The 20,038-nt window shown below is 46.6% G+C and overlaps 1 protein-coding gene across 4 annotated transcripts in view; it reads right to left on the reverse strand.

Moving 5' to 3' along the window:
• Nucleotides 1–20,038, reverse strand: part of GRAMD1B (GRAM domain containing 1B) — a 226,579-nt gene that overhangs the window by 100,142 nt on the left and 106,399 nt on the right. Inside the window, exon 3 of one of the 4 annotated variants that reach the window (XM_084611628.1) lies at nucleotides 13,035–13,214. The exons of the other annotated variants lie outside the window; for them this stretch is intronic. Within the exon in view, the coding sequence (XP_084467754.1) occupies nucleotides 13,145–13,214 (70 nt within the window). The 3' untranslated portion in view covers nucleotides 13,035–13,144. Of the gene's footprint in view, nucleotides 1–13,034; nucleotides 13,215–20,038 lie in introns of those variants that run through there. 4 annotated transcript variants of the gene reach the window in all.

Consider the following 20,038-nt stretch of genomic DNA (forward strand, 5'->3'; position numbering starts at 1 on the left):
CCACATGACATTCTCATAAGCAAATGAGGGGAATGTGGTCTAGATGAAATTACTCTAAGTGCACAACTGGTTGAAAGACTGTATTCAAAGAGTAGCTATCAATGGTTCACAGTCAAACTTGGAGGGCGTATCTAGTGGGGTCCCATAGGGGTCAGTCCTGGGTCTGGAACGGTTCAATATTTTCTTTAATGATTGGATAAAGGAGTGGAGAGTACGCTTACAAAATCAGCAGATGACAGCAAGCTGTGAGGGGTTGCAAGCACTTGGAGGACAGGCTTAGAATTCAAAACGACCTTGACAAATTGGAGAAATGGTCTGAAATCAACAAGATGAAGTGCAATAAAGAGCATTGCAAAGTACTTCACTTAGGAAGGAAAAATCAAATGCACAACTTCAAAACGGAGAATAACTGGCTTGGTGTTAGTACTGCTGAAAATGATCTAGAGGTTATAGTGAATCACAAATTGAATATGAGTCAATAATGTGATGCAGTTGCAAAAAAAGTTAATATAATTCTAGTGTTTATTAGCAGGAGTGTCATATATAAGGCATGGTAGGTAACTGTCACACTGATGAGGCCTTTGCTGGAGTACTGTGTCCAATTCTGGGCACCACTGTTTAAGAAAGATGTGGATAAACTGGAGGGAGTCCAGAAGAGAGCAACAAAAATGATAAAAGGTTTAGAAAACCTGACCTGTGAGGAAAGGTTCAAAAAATTGGGCATGTTTAATCCTGAGAAAGAAAGACTGGCGGAGGGAGGGGGGCTGATAAAAGTTTTCAGATATGTTAAGAGCTGCTATAAACAGGACAGTGATCAACTGTTCTCCAGGTCCACTTAAGGTAGGACAAGTAGTAATGGGCAATTACTGCAGCAATGGAGATTTAGGTTAGATATTAGGAAAATGTTTCTAACGAACTGTAAGGGTAGTTCAGCTCTGGAATAGGCTACCAAGGGAGGTTATGGAATCCCCATCAGTGAAGGTTTTTAAGAATTGGTTGAACAAACACCTGTCAGGGATCGTCGAGGTTGACTTGGTCCTGCCTCAGCGCAGGGGGCTGGACTAGATGATCTCTCAAGGTTTAGCCCTACGTTTCTATGATTCTACAAACGTCGTGAGGTCACCATAAGCCACCATCATAGAATCATAGAAAGATAGGGCTAGAAGGGATCTCCAGGGGTCATCTAGTCCAGCCGCCTGCATTGAGGTAGGACCAAAGAGACCTAGAGTCTCCTAAAGCATCCCTGACAGGTATTTGTCAAACCTCGTCTTCAAAAAACCTCCAATCATGTCACAAGGCAATAGCATCACACGGTGAAACAATCACCGGGTGCTAATGTGTGCTCCAGCCCAAAACAATTCTCAGGAGACTCCAGTGAGAATCCCACAAGCTTCAAAATCGGGATGCATGGCATTAACCTTGGCCCAGGAGCACTGGCCAAAACACGGAGGCTCCAAATCTATGAGGATATGAACCAGTGAATTTAGGGTTGCTTTGTGGTACATCAGGGGAATATCAATTCTTGAGACACCAAAAGCAGCAAAGAGGAGACAAAAGCACAAATACAATGAAAAGTAACAGTGGTAGACATTAATATCTTGTTGTTACATCCCATTGGCGATCTCAGTGTTTAGGAAAGGACAATAACCTAGCCTTTTTCCCAGCAATTCTCTGTTCTCCCAGATCTAAGCAGACGGACTCTACTCTAGAGGAATTCAAAGGTACAGCTACACTGCATTTTAAAACCCACAGCACTCAGAGCCCAGGTCTATGACATGGGCTCATGCTACAGTACTATAAACAGCAATATAGATGCCCCCAAGCCTGGGCTTCAAAGTCCAACCTCCATCCTGAGCCACAATGTCTACATTGCTGGTTTTAGCACCGGAGCATGAACCCAAGTCTGTAGACTCAGGGTCTGAGACTTGCTGCCGCAGGTTGTAAAACACAGTGTAAATGTAGCCATAGGGGCTGAGAGAATGTAAGTATCAGCACTCTGAAGGCTTCAAACAAGGCATAATATGGGACAGAGAGCTAAACCAGGGGATACAAGGACATATACTAGATCACAAAGCTTAACATTACCTGAGCTTTAGTACTTTAATATAAACAGCATTGGAACAAGCTCTGATGTTAATTACACCAATGTAAGTCCAGAGTATCTGCACCCAAGTTTGTACTGGTTAAACAAAACCCCACCACCATGCATAAGTTGTTTCTGTTCTGCAGGGTTTGAAACCGAGCTGTTTTTCACTTTTTATAAACGTTCACAAAAATGTTACCAGGTTTTCAGTAAATAAAAAACAACCCCAATAAGCATTACAATAGTGGTTTCAATAATGTTTTTGATAAAAATGTCACACACACAACTTTTTTTCCACAATTCTTACAGTTGTTTTTGAAAAAAGGCCATTTTTTCAATTAAGCAAGTTTTCATTCAAAAATTTCTGACCAGCTGCAGTTGTGGTCAGTAGGGCTACTCCACATTTACACCAGTGTCACTCAATTCAGGGATTGGCCCACAGTCCCTAGCCTCCAGCATTGTTGATGGCAATTATTTTTCAGATAATAGAGATAGACAATATTACTTCTGTGTAAGCTGGAGGTAAATGAGAGTGAGGGATGACAGACAACCGTGAAGGAAATACAGTAATACGGGCAATCTTACACGTATATAGCATCTTCCGTCCAGAAGAACATCACAGAATTTACGAACATTCTACAAACACAGGAACTGCAGTGAAATGCAGCCACCTCTGGGATAAAACACTGTAGCTGTTCAACAGCACACAACAACACTTCACAGCCATTTAAAGAAAGGTAGTGAAGAATACTAAAATTCATCTGAAAGAGGGAACTTAGTCAAGGGAAATATTTATTCAGTTGGAAATTTGGTAAAGGCAAAGGAGTTACACCCTTCCTCTTAGGAAACGCATCATGGGTTCCTCAACAACTATCAATGCTCAGGGCCTCAGATATACATCTCATTAAGCATAATATTTCCAGCAACACAGCACACCCTAGCACAGTGCTTGGGTATCTGGTTCAATACTACTTCAAAGGGAAGACGTTCAGCTTCATAATCACCAATATCACTTCCTGCAGCACCTGGTCTTTCCCATCTAAACTATGACACATCCCAATCATGCTTAGCTTCCAGGAGCTGCTGAGATCACATCACAATATAGGGTTGCCAACTTTCTAATTCCACAAAACCAACACCCCTGCCCTGCCCCTTCTCCAAGGCCCCACCTGCCGCTCGCTCCATCCCCCCTCCCTCAGTTGCTCGCTCTCCCCCACCCTCACTCATTTTCACTGGGCTGGGGCAAGGGGTGAGGGCTCGGGAGGGGAGTGAGAGCTCTGGGGTGCAGGAGGAGACTGTGGGGAGGGTGAGGGCAGTGCACGGAGCCTCCCTGGACGTCCATGCACCTCAGGGCCACAGTGACCTGGCAGCTGCTTCCGGGAGCTGCAGAGAGCCAGGGTCCCTTTTCGACAGGGCATTCCACTCGAAAACCAGGTGCCTGGCAACCCTAAACACAAAGCGATAGGGCTGCAGATATTATACAGATATGGTCACCATATTTCATTCCTACTCTACTGTCTAATCAAGTCACAACAGTGGCAGACCCATGCCTTAACACAGCTGCTGCTGTGGGCATTGGCACTGAGATACTAACAGTGCCATGCCCAGATGTGTATGCAAATCCCCCTCTCTGAACATTGCTGACACAGTTCATGGCACACACTTCCGGGCCCATTTCTCCCCCCACAAATCCGCCCTGGTCTATTCGGCTGCATTCCTATAGTCTGACGCCACTGTCCAATCTTTCCAACCCTTGGGAAAGCTGAACTTACAGACTGGCATGAGCAAAGACTGCAAGCAGTGTTCCCGGGGGAGGGAGAGGGGATGCAGGAACCTTGTACAAATGAGCAAGTGCATCTAAAACCTCCGCTCACTTCCCTTCCCCATCTCCTTGTAACAATAAATTGCTGAGAGCCATTTCTGATCTGCAATTCAGTTTCCGGAGCCTAGGAATTCAACCTCTAAGGCACACTCCGGAGCAGCATTTCTCAAATGCAGGCACCGTGGCTGCTTGCAGCCACCAGGGGCGTTTCTTTTTCCGGGTGGTGGTTGGGGGGATGGGGACAAAGCAGCAGCCCCTCCCCTGGGGCTGCAAGGAGAGGTTGGGCCCTGCACTTTCCTGAGCCACAAACGCCGGAGGAGCAGACAACCAGTGTGAGTTTCCCACCTTTCCAGGGGCGCTGGGGCTCAGGCTTCTGGCCTGGGGTGGCAGGCTCTGGCCCTGAGCTCTGACCATGGGGCTTTGAGCTCGGGGCTTTGGCTTTCGGGCTCTGGCCACTGGGCTTGGGGCTCACACACACCCTTATTGCTCCTGGTCCCCACTACTGCCCCCAGCCCCTCACCCATCCACTCCATCACTTCTGGCCTCCATTGCCTCCCTATCTACCTCCACATCCAAGGCTTAATTTGTGTCTTGGCTTGCCCGGGCTGAGTAAGTCTGCTGTGAAAAGTTGTATTTGTGTGTTGGTTAAGATTGCTTTTCACTGCTTCCCCGCTAGCTAGTGAGTCTGCTACTGTGAAAACTGATATTAAGAATCATACAAATATCACTTTTCACAGAAGCAGACTTACTTGCTAGCAAATCTAAAAAAAACCCCACAACCGAAAAAGCAAAAGAAACAACAACGAAAAGACAAGAACATGCACAGCATCTTATGTGTGTTTCTATTCTGTTTAGGTCCAATAAAGAAGAGGAGACAACTGTACGTTGTTGTTGTTGTTGTTATTATTATTGAGTCTGCAAAAAAAAAAAAAACAACCCAAAACCAAAAACCCTACGTAAATAAATTCCTGTGATTTGGACATGGATATGTGCATATTTATTTCTTTTTCCTAAAGTTAATTAACTATTTTAGGAAAAATTGTCAGAGCGGCGACCAGTTAGTGGCTGCTCTCTGAGGCCACCAAAAACATTGTTGTGAGAACCCCTGCTAGCATCTCTCTTGATATACTACCGCCAAGCTGCCTTATCCAGCCTCCAAGCTGTCCCAGCTAATCTCTGCCCTTTCTGTGAGGGGCAAAGGCAACAAAGGGCAAGAGACCAAGAATTGCTTAGCTCTTCCCTCCCCCTCAAAAATCCCCATAATGGACGACAGCATAAACTCTTTAAAGCAGGAAGACGTTACATCAGACCTCAAAGGAAAGTAGCACATAAAGGTTAAAGGTGTAAAGCTTGGAAAGGAACTTATTTGTGAGACTTGGCTCCTGTCCCTAACGTCCCCTGGCACTAAGGCAGCCCCCAGAGCATCAGGGTGGGGAAGGGAGAAAGTAAAAGGATGAGTGAAAAAAGGAAGAAGTTGCCAAGCGATGCCACTTACACACAAGGAGGCCGGCAGCATTTCCATCCTACCTTTCCTGTCACCATATCAGACGCCTCCATGTTTTCTGCTTGGCCTATCAGTAAACAAGACCATCCAGGGAAGGGGGGAGGGGGGAGAAAGGGAAAGTCAAAGATGAGGAGGAAGAGATGAACAATTTGACAGGCAGATGAGAATAAAAAGAAAGTTAGTCAAGAACAAGCCCCAGGCCTACCCAGCTGCCCCCAGACAAGAGGATAAGGAGAAAGCCACCCCAGAGGCTGACTCCTCTGCTCCTGTAAGCTCCCCTGACAAGATTCTGATTTAGACTCTTGGCTGGAGTCGGGCAAGCTGTTTCAGCAGGAGATGTGATTCATTTGCCCGCTACCCCCATGCCATCCAAAGGTCAAGCATGCTGCTGAGGAAGAGAGCAGCCTCCCATCTTCCTCTGCATTCTGAGCTTCTTCAGGGAGCACATAAGCAAATTGCCTTCCTCCTGGACAAGACAACATGCTGCTTCCCCTCTCTCATTCTATGGGAAGGGAAAGCAACATCAGGAATGTCCCATTGGGTACCAGAGAAATGTGGAGGGAGGAGAAAAGCAGAAGGATGCTGGACAGTACACGGGTACAGGAGTGGGATCTAATGGGTGCTAACTAAGAGGAATGCAGGGAGGAAGGAGGCAGCTTTAATGGTAAGAAGGCAGGGGGGAAAGCAAGACAGGTGCAGCGGAGATAGACATAGGTGTAGGAATAAACCTGAGATGTTCTTAAAGAGAGATCGGGTGTAGGAAGAAAGTGTGATCATCCACACTCCACTGAAAACACTCACCTCACAATGATACTCAGAAAATTTTGGGGCCTAAACTGGGAACTCTTTGGTTCATATACATGGCTCTGACACTGAAAAATCATTCTGTAAGGTAAATTTGGCACAACAGCTCGAGTGTTGAAAGGCAGCTGTATCTGCAGAGGCCCCTGCCTTTCTGAGACAGGCCATCTGATTGGAGGAGCAGGATGACTTCATACAGCCCCATTCATCATTCGAGGTTTCCTGCCCAGCAGGGACAGCTTCTCCGTTCACAGTTACTGCAGTTTTCCTTTTTGGCCTACTTTACTACAGTAAATCAATCTGGATTGTATTAGCTGACCAGCCCAGGAAGGGATGCATTCAACTGGCTGGATTCTGTGGCCTGCATCGTGCAGGAGGTCAGACTAGATGATCATAATGGTCCCTTCTGATCTTAATATCTATGAATCTATGAATGCACTAACCCTGGTAAACCAGGCAAACACTAGCAATCCTAGCAGGGGGTTAGGGAAAAGTGCTGCAGAATCAGGCCAATTTAAGTTGCCAAGGGCTAGAAACATCACTGTCTGAAGGTGTTCTCACTCTCTCGCGCTCTCTCACACACACATAGATAATACAGCACACAATGTACACACATACACAGAGCACCACTGTATAGTACATCCAGACTACGGGACACTGGTAAACCTACAATGCCCTCACACAAACACCACTGCACAGTACACACAGACTATAGGACACTGATATACAATCTACAGAACACACATACCATCATGCAGTATATACACACACAACCAGGCACTAAAATATATCAGAGAGTCTGAGTACACCCACATGCTGGGTTCACCAATATGCAGCATGAATCCACCCACACACCATATACACAGTTGTCAGTGCCTGGGGGCCTGCAGACAGATACTGATATTTAGATACCAACCCATAACCACATAATGCCATCAATGGGCAGGATACACACACGCAACATTCAGAAACGTCATTGCACCCCTGTCTGGTGCACAAGAAAGTACACGCATCTGTGTATAGTACTGTGCTCATGCACCTCAAGGAGTGGTTTTTTTTTTCCTCTACAGCATGTGGCTGTGCATATCTCACAGTGCACGTACCCTGCTAAACATGGATGCACATGTGTACACAGGTCATGTTGTCCATTCTCCTGGTAATTCAGAACTATTCTCTACAGCATATTCTCAGTGGCTGTATCTGGATACATAATAAAACACACACACACACACACACACACACAGTCATCCTCAATCACAAGCTCCAAAGGGAACAAGTGGTCCCAACAACACCACTTTTTGTTACTGGCATGTTGATGCCTCCTCAGCACGGCTGCAGGTCTAATGCATCGTCATACTTTCTCATCTCCTCTCCCTTCCACCGCCTCCCCAAAAAACTTTTAAAAATGTTTAGCTGCAAAAGCTCTTTGGGGATAGGACTGTCCTTTCTGTCACCTGTCTTTACAATGCCTAGCATAATGGAGTCCTGACCAGACATGCCAAACCCGTGGAAAAAACACAGAAATTGGGCTTGTTTTTGGCTTAATTGGCTTGTGAGTTGCTTGTTGACTAGTTTTTGGATTGTAGTTTGCTACTTGTTTGGTTTGTAGCTTGTTGCTTCTTTTTTTTTTTTTTATTGGCTCCCAGCAGGCAGGGACAAGGGGCAAGCAGGGGAGAGAGTCAGGGGTGCACAGCGGCCCCACCACAGTCCCAGTCTCACACTGGGGGATCTAGTCACACAGAGTGTGGGGGTTCTTAGGGATTGGCTTGTTTTGGCCTTGTTTTGAAATGGGATTAGCTTGATTTTTGGCTTATTGTGAAAGTCGGGGTGCTTATTTACCACATGAAAGTTGGCAACTATGGTCCTCAGCCTTGACTGCGGCTTAGTATAGATAATGAAAACAACACAGAGCAACCACGGTACACTCAAACACACAAGCAGCAGGTACACACGCCCTGAACGAAAACAGGGGAGCCCCAGCAAACTGTGATCCAGAATTCCAACCCAGCCTGGCTTTTGAATTTCCAAAAGGAGTTGTGTTAACATTTTGGGTTCATTTTTGAAGCAACTGGGAGTGGTGGCAGATGAGTTAAGACCACACAATAGAGGCAACTGGAAACAGCAAGTGGTGAACATCCCCCAACGAAGCCCACTCTTAGGGTATTCTACACTACAGAGGCACAGGTACAGGCATAGATACGTCTTATCCTGACGGAAGAGGCACTCCTGTCACGGTAGATAATGCACTTCTCTGAGAGTGGTAACTAGTTCAACAGAACAATCCTTCAATTGACCTAGCCGCATCTACACCGGGGGTTAGGTCGACCTAATTACAGTGTTCAGAGTGCGACGTTTTTCATAGTTCTGAGTGACGTAGGTAGGTTGATCTAAGTTTTAGGTGTAGACTGGGCCTCATGAAATCAGAAGCTCAGTTTTGCAGATATAAGAGGATCAGAGAAACTTATGGGAAGGATCCAGAGCTTCCTTCTGACCTCACCCCAGTGATGTCAATGGAGATACTCCTGATTTACCCCACCAAGATATCAGAATCAGGCTCCCCGTCATCCGGTTGCTTAACTAAATTGAACCTCCAAATGCTCTAAGGGTCATTCATCGCTAAGAGAGGAGTAGGGTAAATTTTCAAAGTATTCAGCTCAATTTTAGTCATTTAGCCCATGCTGACTTTAACAGGAGTTACAAACAACACCCAAAATGCCCCATCCCCTGTCCCTCCCCAGCTCCTTCGCCAGTCTCAAATGTCATATGCTCTATGCATTCCATGCAAGCACAGTTGGCTGTACAGACAAACATGTCCATTCTTAGATACACACACAGCCTTTATGGCCTGCTCTCTCAGGGATACATGACTGTAATCCAGCTGCTGCAAATGAATTATTCCTGTCCCAGTTCCACTCTTAGCAATCAGTAGGAGTCCAATGCTAATAATAAAGGGCTAATTGTTAGAGCATCCACAGAAGCAAAGCCAAAAGGCTTAGAGAGGCCGGCCATATCAGTCTCCTAGGATCTCTATGCGCATGTGTGCACTTAGACCATAATGCTGTACATTGGCCCTGCCACTTTAAGTATAGCACTGCTTATCCAGTCAGTCACAGCTACAGGGGAGTCTGCACAACCCTGGGTGGAGCAAAAAGGACAGTGAAGTAGCAGGCGGCACAAAACAAAATCTAGTAGCAAGAGAATTGGTCAGAGGGAAAGCTACAAACAATCAAAAGATTTCAAGGAGAGAGAAAGAGGGGAAATTATGCCTAGGGAGAGTGCAGTGTGGGTAAAGGAATACAGGGAACAGACATAACATAAGGGATAGGGACTGCAAGGAGTACTGGGAAAAGATGCCTAAACTGCTGAATCTCTCTAAACTCTCCAGTCAGTGTTCCGCAGTCCTGGAGTCTCTGCTGTCAGAGGAGGTTATCTGCAAGCCCAGCATCCCCAAAGTAGGATCCACCTCTATTTCCTCAGGGAAATTTCATGAGGGGCTGACTCTGGGCTTCGGCAGCCAGAAAATCATGTGAGGCTGTATTTGCGTAGAGAGTGAGGATGCATCACATGCCTACTGCATCATGGGAGCTGTAGTTGTTCTGTACGGCATGCTGGGTGGATGTCAAGCCATTCATTTCTGCACTAAATGAGTGTGGTGCTTGAAAAGGCATGTGTTACATCTGAGGGTCTCGAGAGAAGGGGTGGGAAACAAGACTTTCTCTCTTAAAAGTTGGGGTGATGGAGGGTCCTCGCAGAGGATAAAGCATGTCCTGCAACAGGAAGGCGGCAGGATATTTTCCTACGGATGCTGGGGAGAGCAAGGGGTCCTTTCTGAAAGAAGGAAAAAGCTCTTATTGGAGAAAGCAGAAAGGGTGGAATTGGAGACTTTTTATGTTTTTTTAAATTTATACCACTCAGATTTGAAACAGACTGATGACTATTTTCACACACAGTTTCACAGAATTTTCAATTTTTTGTTGGTTTTTAATCAGAAATTTGGGAAGGTTTGAATTTTGAAGCTACCTTTTGCTCTGGAGGAGCGCGTTTTCTTTCAGAAATGAGTTCATTCACATTGCAAAAGGAGCCCGGGTTCAAGAGAAATCTTCTTGAAACATAGTGGATTTTTCAGTGAAATAAGTCAATTTTTTTAGTTTGTAAATAAATGGAGCCCCCAGCCCCGCCACTCAATTTAAATTTTCACTGTAAATATTTTGCACACCTTTAGGTGTAAAGAATGTGATGTTTCAGGATTTATTTCCTCTTGGGGACTAGACAAAGCAGTCACTAATGTAATAGATCAGCTCTACTTTATGGTAGGCCAGAATTTTCCAGTGTCTAGTGATTTTGAATGCCCAAACTTGACACGCTATAAAGGGGCGTGATTTTCAGGTAGTGGTCAGTGCCCAGCCTCAGATAATCCTTTAAAGTGTGCCAGGTTGGACACTCAAGCGTTGAAACCCTGAGAATCACTAGCCCCTTTCAAAGCTTTCACCTTAGTGCATAAAACAGACAGTAAAGTGATTAAACCAGTCTTTATACAGAGCCTGCATTCCATCTATGGGCTTGAAAAGGTTTCTGATACTGCACTAAGGGAAATTGCACCAAAGCAGCTTTCATAGGAATTGCCAGACTGGATCAGATACAAGGTTCACCTAGCCTATTCTCCTGCCCCTGACAGAGGTCAATACCAGATATTCCCTAGAGAAAAACCCTGCAGTATGCAGATATGAGGTAATCTTCCCTCGGGATTAGCTCTCATCCCTATCCCTAAGCATTAGAGATCAATTTAAGTCTTTTTAGGGCTGCAGAAGTAGGTGTCCTATGAGAGTAAGAGGAGTTAATACAAAGAGACAGAAATAAACGGAAAGGGCTACAGGAAAGAAAGTCCTGGAACATGTACAAAGACTTAAATTAGGGGAGTTGTTGTAGCCGTGTCGGTGCAAGGATATGAGAGAGACAAGGAAGATGAAGTAATATCTGGTTACTTTCTCCAGACCTGAGGAAAAACTCTGAAGCTTGTCACTTCCATCAACATAAGTTGGTTCAATAAAAGATACTACCTCACCTACCTTGTCTCTCTCAAGTTAAGGGAGACTTTTGGGATATTTGCTAGCTAAGCCTTTTTTAAAGGAATGCCAAAAGATATTCTCTGGAGCGCTAGTTCAATTCTGGGAACCATGGTGGATATTTAGTTGAAACTGAGAAGGATGGCTGATTTTTACAGAGACATAGAAACAATTAGAATCAAAATGGGAGGGTAAAGAAAAAAGGAGTGGTGATTTTTATAGGTATAAAAAGAGGCAAGAGTCTGAGGGTAGTGGAAATGGGGAGACTATAATGGGCACTGCAGAGACAGTTTGAGGTGAGAAGAGGTTAAGAGGTGCAGAATGAGTATGGTTTGGGACAGGATAATTTGGAGGCAGGAGGGATGTGTTTGAAGGAGAGTCACAAGGTGAATGACTGGAAAGGAATTAAAACAAAGGAACAAAAGAAAGCCCACTGACCCATCACTTCAAAGCCTGAAGGGAGAGAAGAGCAGGGGATGGATGGGTTAAATCTCAAGACACAGGTTGGATTGGTCCTGAACCCAGTTTCCCAGTTTTGGGAGGGGGGGACTGCTGTCCATGGGTGCACAAGTCCATTAGCTCATTATCACAAAAACTTTTCTCAGCAGCTCCAGCCTGGGTCATCTCAATGCTGAATACCCAGGCTAACACGGGACAGATCTTCCAGCCGGATAAGGAGGACAGTGATGGAACAATGAGGTAAGAGACACGCTGCCCCCTGCATCCTCCATGTGTTATAGCAGGCAGCAAACAGGGAATGTAACATTCAAAGTATTTTCACTTCTCAGGAACTTCACTGTCCTGTTCACCAGCCAAGGGTGCAGGTAGGCAGGACCTTTGGGATAAATGCCTCCGATTCTGAGGGCACCCACATGAAGCAACAAGCAGCAGGTGGCAATGCAGCACATGGCTGATGACTGTCTGTTGAGGTGGCGCGCCTACCTCCCTTGACAGAAGTCGAAGAACTCAAGGGCCCTTGAATAAAGCCCATGAGGAAGGAGGAGGGGGCCTGGAAGGAAGGTTCACTCCAGGACAGAGAGAGGATGCCTGAAACTTTGGAGGATCCAAGCCCCCTGCCGAATCCCTCAATCCATCCCATGGGGAGCACATTTCAACATTGTAAATAAAAGAAAAGGAAGGAGGGTAACGAGCCTGCTGCAATGCGAACTACTATGGGTTGCGGGGGAGAGTGTGAACAGTGCAGCAAGGTCCAGGGAGGGGTTAGGGCCAACGTGCAAAAGGCAGCAGGAGAAGAGTCTAGCAAGAGCCAGCCAGGTAGAAAGGGAAGGAGATTGGTTAGTATTGATTACAATGGCTGACCTTGTTATGGAGCATGGTGTGACACATGCTGCCATCTTATCACTGGAACACTCACAAATACTCTGCAACAGGCCAGGAAACAAGTGCAAAGGAAGGAGGTGGAGGAGGAAGAATACACAGCTCACAATGAGCACTTACACAAGCACAGTCACCTGCAGGGATAGGGAGGTCTGTCCGTGCTCCAATATGCTCCCCAGAAACCTTCACAGAATCACAGCAACTGTCTCCCAGCAATCAGGGAGAGATGCTGCCAAATCCACAAGGAGATGGAAATCCTGGCGCGGTTACACAAACGCAGCACTTTTGGGGTGGAAGCAGCACAGAGATGTGGCCTCAGATCCCGCCATGGACAGATGCAATTCCACAACTATGATGGTTCTGGGTTGTTTTGTTGTTTAGGCATGGGTGTTTTGGCCCCAGAGGGAAAGAGACATGATTAGGCAGATGAAAGGACGATGATGGGGAAATTTACAAAGGGTTTGTGCTATATGCAAAGAGCCACTGATCTCTCTTCTCTGTTCTCAGATTTCTTCTTGAGGGAGAACCAATTTTCAAGGCACAGCTGCCTTCGGGTCTCTGCCGAACTTGCTGCTGCTGCCACCACAAGGTAAGATGCAAAACCTGGAGAGATTAGAGAAGAATTTTGGACCAGAACCAAAAGGATCTGAGGTTAATAATAATCAGAATCAAATTCTCATAACTGAGATTAACCAACATTAGTATTTCTTTCAAGCTAACCTCTTCCCCAGAGTGAAGCTGTCGAATCTAAACTGCTTTTTCCACTTGTGTCCAGAGCCTGCAATGAAGGGCCAACTTGAACCTTGGCAGTGCTGATAGCAATGGGCTTTTTCATGGCCGAAAGCAAGGATGCTAGGACACTCAGAGGAAAGCCCCAGTTAGGTTTGTAGAGGGAGAGCCAGAGGGAAAACTGACCCAGTACTGCTGATGCATCAGAGGGGATTCTTTCTTCTCCTTCCTCCTCCTGCCTGGGATTCTAATCCCCCAAGTAAGAGAGGCAGCTCAGTGCAAACTCGAGTCAGCGAGGTGCATCCTGCACACTTTCTCTTTGCCTTCTGCTTGCTGACTCATTCACAAGAACTGCTCTCCCCTTCCCTCCACGCAGCCAATCAGAACATGTCTGGCTCTCATCCCTATGGACACATGGGCTGGCCTAATCACTTCCAGTAACCCCCAAAGCGAGACTAGAAGGTTAGGACCTCACGTGACAAGAAGCAGTGCCAAGGAAAGAGGAAATCTGATGCCAGGATTTTTCCCTAGGAAAAGTCAAAAGCTCTTGGAATGTCCCTCTGTACTATGATCTCCTTGCTGCCCTCACGGGCACTGGGAAAGGGTTAATGTCATTGATGTTAAAGAACATGCTCTTCACGGATTTTGACAATGGACGAGTAGACGCTTCAGGAGAGCAGCTAGTAAGAGGAGGCTTTATATTTAAAGGTACAGCAGTGAACAAATTTGGCTTAAAAAAGAAACATGAAATCTCACTGGAAACTTGAAACACCCTGCAATGGGATACTTCTACCAGTCGGGGTCCTAAGAGGCCCCCTCAAAGACAGGTTTGGCAGGGACACTAAGTAGTATCAAAGCCCATCACCTTCATTTTTTCCCATGTCTTCTGCAGTTTAGAACCAGATAGGGAGGAGGGTTCAGTGGCTTAAGGCTCAACCTTTTCCTTCCTGAGCTCCCCTGCGCCCCCAGTATGCTATAATAGCTCCAGGGCCCAGTGGGGGTGGCTTAGGGCTCTGGGCTTCAGCCATAGCAGGGGGCTGTGGATCTGCAGTTGAGAACTGCTGGCTTAAGAAATAGAATACAGCTGGCATGGGTTCTCCAAGGGGGGGAGAATACTTCTGTGCCCTGTTTGGTGATGTGTATTTTTTTCCAGGTTGGAGGAAGTTCATACAATATTTTTCAGTTATTATTTTCCATTTGTTTCTGAACCTCTTTTTGCTCTTCCTGCTGGGCCTGGAAGATGAAGTGCCTCCAGGCTCTTGTCACAACCTGGCCCAGTACTGCACTGTACAGACATCAGCTTGTTAGAAGTGGACCCTATTGCTGGGTCTGGGTAGAGTCGAGTCACTGTGTCTAACTCTGGGACTCAAAAAAAACACACTTCCTGGCTCAGACCTTTCATCTAAGCCCTTCCTTGGAACATAGAGCTCCGCAGTCCAACTGCCATAGTCCCCAAAACCAGTGCCTCAGACCTCTCAAGACCCCTAGTTGCTAACACACTTTCCCTCAGAGCTCCTCCTAGCTGGGCACTCTGGCTTAATCCCTGTTGGGAAAACGTGGCAGGAAAGGAAGGAACATGTTTCTTAACCACAGACCCCTTACTCTTAAAAAATCCTGGAAAGTTACAGATCTCTGGAGAAAAACAGAAGTCATAACACGCCCCTCCCCATACCTGATCTCCCCCATCTAAGAGTAAAAGGTCTGTCAGTATTCAGGCTGGCCAGAGTCCCTCCTGCCCTCCCTCTCTCCTCCATGATCTGCTTATATGTGGCAATGATCAACCCCTCTCCTTTTCAGAGCAGCAGCCCCTCTTAACTACAGTCTCTTTCCTTTTGCTATGTGTCCAGGGTGCAAAGTTGCCACTCCACCAGCCATGCCAATGTCCCTGTGTAGGAAATCCATTGTTCCATGGGGTTGGGCCAGCAGCTAAGAGACCATCAAAACTGATAGTTCCAGATTGCTCTGTGATGATCCTTCAACAAGGTGTCAAGCACCTTTCCTGAGCAAGGGAGATATCTAGAATGCAATTCAGTAAAGTTAGCTATGTGTTCAGCACATAATACAAAATGAAGATTACAATACAAAATTGAGGTCATAATTTGATACAGACATATCCCACTCTGTCATACCTCTCCTCTGGAACTTCCATCATGACTGAATGCAGGAAGTAGCAGCAGTCTCATGAGGAAAGGTTGCTCTTACAAGATTTCCACCCCCAGAAGTTTGGATCAGCATCCAAATTTTTGCACTGCTCTTCTGCACAAAATCCCAGCTCCAAATGTGTTGGAGCTCTGCAAAGACTAAGGTCTTTTCCTTTTGAGCTACAAATAAATACTTGTCACTGCCCTTTCGCCTTCAATATTGTGTGAGAGACTTATCCTGAATACCTAGTTATTCCCTGGTAGGGACACCAATTACAAAGGATATAGATACACAGATTTCCCCAGTGCTCTGCATCTTTATCTCTTGTATGTGGTGTATCTTTGCCTAAGCCCAGCTTTGCAAACATTTATACGCTTTGGTAACACACAGCACACAGAGCATGTAAGAGGCACTGGCAAGCATTTGTATGTTGCCCATAAAATTGGGAAACACTGATTTTGCAGGGGCACTGCACACATAAGAAGGGGACAAGCTGTGCACAGAGCTGCCAGTGGTCTGAAAACGCTGAGGTTTCTACTAGCGGCGGGTGAATTTGAAATGTCGGGAGGTTTTGTTTGGAAAAGCACCCCAAAACTTTGTGTTCTCCTCTTCTTCCTCTACACAAGTAGAATGGAAACACAGGGAGAATGATCCTTTGTTTATGAGGGTCTCACACATTTGAGCCATGTTCTGATTGCCATGAACACACAGGGCATGCATGTACAGGTGCTGGGGGGAGAAAATACAGCATTTTGCCAAACTTCCTTTTATCTCAAAAAAGTGCAATTTGGGTTTGCTCTCAGGTTTGGGTGGGGTGGAGGGGACTTTACACTTCCCGAGCTACCTGCTCTACTTCCATTCTCCTTAATGGCCCATATCCCCTTAACATAGTTCCATGTGCCTCCCAAATACCCCACCTATGGATCCCAAGGCAGGTAGCCTGCTTGGGACAGGTCAGCTTGGATTCACCCCTAAGGGAGATGAGTGTGCTGTAAGCAAGGGGCTCTGAAGGGATCCATAAGGACAACAGCACCTTCCAGCCAGATGGAGAAAGCTATGCCCAGAAGCTCCTCCCTATTCCCTCCTGCCCCACCACGTGCTGAAGTCCCAGGGGAAGCTGGAGCAGCAATATTGTCAGCAGCACTAGCTGTGACCCTCGGCTCAGGCAGAGGGAACACATTCTGATGAGCCATGCAGAGCCCACTCAGGGAATGAGCTTCGCAGGCACTCAGCTATCAGCCAGGGCTTTGAACAGCAAAGCAGGCTCTGATCAACCAATTCTGTACTGGGGTCCAAATGTTGCTGTAATTTGAGGTGGGGACAGAACCAGAAAGTGACTATGCACAAGTGGGCCTTTAGTATCTGCTTCCTGCCATCTGCCAGTCCTATCTGCTGATTTAACTGACATCACGGATCATTTTAATCCTTTTAGCCCTTCAGAGCTTGTACCTACCTAGCTATCCCAGAAGCATCGGAGAATCAATATAGCTATGCAATTTTACTCTGCCTCATCTCCAGCCTTGTCGGCTAAGTTCTGATTGCAGAAGTTTTATTGCTGGTGACTAGGCAGAAATGGCCCAGCTTCATTTTCACCTCCCAGGAGGAGTTTGCAGCATTGGCAGCTTAGAGTGGGAACTTTTTGACTTTTTAAAACTGGGGGTGTTTGCTTCAGAACTCACAAAGAGGTTAAGGGCCAGGTTCTTGGATGGGACCATCTTTGTGTTTCGTGTTTTTACAATTAGACCAGGGTGAGCGTTGTTATTAATCCTCTTTGTGTTAGCAATAGGCTGGGTGAGGAAGCAGGCAACAAAAGACATTGTGGATAGCATAAAATGGGCTAGCGCAGACGAGTTCCACAGCCTTGACTTTGCCAATGACATTGCCTTATTATGCCCTTCCGTCAGAGGCAGAACAGGAAGCAGCAAAACCTGGACTGAAAGTAAATGCAGAGAAAACCAAGATTACAAAGGTGGAAAACTGGACAACAGATGCAAAGGTGCACATGGATGGAAAAGAAATCGAACAGGCAGAAAAGTTATGCTACTTGAGCAGCGTGATGACACTTGATGGTGGCTGTGATAAAGATATTCATATGAGATTAGGAAAACAAACACCACTTTTGGAAGGATGAACCACCTCTGGACAACCAGAGGCCTCCACACCAAACTCAAGATCAGATTATACCATGCAACTGTACTGAGCACGCTGCCGCATGCAGCAGGGACTTGCCCAATGACAACAGCTAACAAAGAGAGATTGGAGGCTGCCCACCACAGATGGTTGAAGAAGACATGACACATTTCATGGAAAGATAAAACTGCAAATGCGAGAGGAAGGGAGCTGAGTGGGCAGGACATGTTAGAAAATATCAAAGGAAAACGGCTGAGGTGGTTGGGATATGTACAATGTATGGAAGATGGGAGACATGCTACGCAAGCATTGAATTGGGTACCTTTTAGGAGGAAGGAGGAGACAGAAAGCAAGGAACACCCAGGAAGAACTGGCAGAAGACAGTGACAAACGTTATTGAATGTGTTGGCATCACCTGGGAAGTAGTACCACAACTAACGAGTGACCATAATCAGTGAACGAAGTGGACTGCCTGATGCGTCAGTGGCACAGAAGGAACTAAGGTATAAGGTAAGCGCCTAACACAATGCAGTCCTGGTCCTTGACTAGGACTCCTAGGTACTAACACATACACATCAATAATAATAATGGGCCCTATATTTTGGCAACTGCAAAAAAATGAAGGGCCCAAGTTTGAAAATGCAACTATTTGTGCCTGCAGCTTAGGACTGCCCCTGATTACAGGTGCAACCAGAAACTTAGATATCAAGTGACCCAACGAGCTGCAATTATTTATGCCGGCAATTTGTCCCCACAAAAGAGAGAAAAAAAAAGAGTGTCTTGCTTAAGGCTGGGCTGGAAATGTGACCCTGAATGTAGAACCCCACAATATCATTTTGATAGTGTCACTTTTCTAGCTATAATTATCAAAAAGACCTGTCTCTAAATATGGTCAGCAGGTGGAATTCAATTACACAACTGCCCTTCTGCACATGCAAACAGGCAGACACAGGACTGAGACCATCAGAGCCAGCTTCTCCTACCTGGAAACAAGAAGCATTAAAAGCATCTTGTCGTTTCCCCCACATACACACTGCTGTCTATCAGGGGCTGTGACGCAGCTCAACATGACTTCTGTCAAACTTTCTCCCTGTGCAGTGAGATATGCAAGGAACAGCTGGAGGCTTATCTAACCACACAGGGAGACACTGGTCCAGTGGAAAGGGAACTAGGCTGGGAGTTGGGAGACCTGGGTTCTTGTCCCAGCTTTGCCAATGACCTGCTGTTTAACCTTGGACAAGGCACTTCCCCTTTTCTGTGCCTTGGTTTCCCCACCTATGAAACAGGGATAATGATACTGACTTACCCTTGCCTTTTGAGATTCTCAGATGAAAAGCTCTGAATAAGAGCTAAATATTGTTGTTACTAATTATTACTGTTATGTTCCCAAGGGATTTAACAATAGGCATGCTTCATTTTACAACACAAGCTTGGAACAGTAGCCTATGAAGTCCAACGTCTGGCCCATGCCAGATGCGTTAGAGGAAAAAGCACCCATAATGCATTCTGCTGATTGCCACAGGACTCGAGAATGAATTTTTGAACAGAGCAGTCAGCTGGATATCCTGAAGCATGAACTCTTTCTGCACAACTACAGATCTCAGACATAAAATTATCCGTCCCTCTTAATTTCATGGACAGCATGGGACTTTTCTAAAATTCAGGTCCATCCACCCATATAAGTGGCAACTGTGGAATTCCTCAAGACTGGGGGATATCAGAGCACAAGAAAAGGCTCTACAAAAGAGACCTATCCTGCCATGTCTCCTACCTGCATCTTACCCCCACAGGGCAACAAGAGGGAAAGGGAAGGCTTATCCAGTCCCCCAAATACTTCCCAACCTTGCTGGAGAGAAAACACCCTACCCCAGAGGTGGGCAGCGCGACTGGCTCCGGCATGGTAAGGGGGCGGGGAGTGCTGGGGGGCAGTCAGGGGACAGGAGGCGGTTGGATGGGTCGGGGGCAGTTAGGGAGCAGGGGAGGGTTGGATGGGTTGGAGGTTCTGAGGGGGGCAGTCAGGACAGGGGCAGGGGTGGTTGGATGGGGCAGAGGTTTGGGTGGGGGCGGTCAGGGGACGGGAAACAGAGGGCCTTGGATAGGTGTGGGAGTCCTGGGGGGCCTGTCAGGGGTCGGGGGTGTGGATAAGGGTCGGGGCAGTCAGGGGACAGGGAGCAGGGGGGGTATATAGGGGGTGGGGTCCCGGGGGGGCAGTTAGGGGCAGCAGTCCCAGGAGGGGGCAGTCAGGGGACAAGTAGCGGGGGGTTGGATGGGTCAGGGATTGTGAGGGGGGCATTCAGGGGGCAGGAAGTGGGAGGGGGCAGATAGGGGGCACAGACTTCCCTAGCTGGCCCTCCATATAGTTTTGCAACCCCGATGTCGCCCTTGGGCCAGAAAGTTTGCCCACCCCTGCCCTACCCCCTTTCTCA

This window comes from Lepidochelys olivacea, assembly GCF_965140295.1.
Source record: "Lepidochelys olivacea isolate rLepOli2 genome assembly, chromosome: 22".
Classification (NCBI taxonomy): domain Eukaryota; kingdom Metazoa; phylum Chordata; order Testudines; family Cheloniidae; genus Lepidochelys; species Lepidochelys olivacea.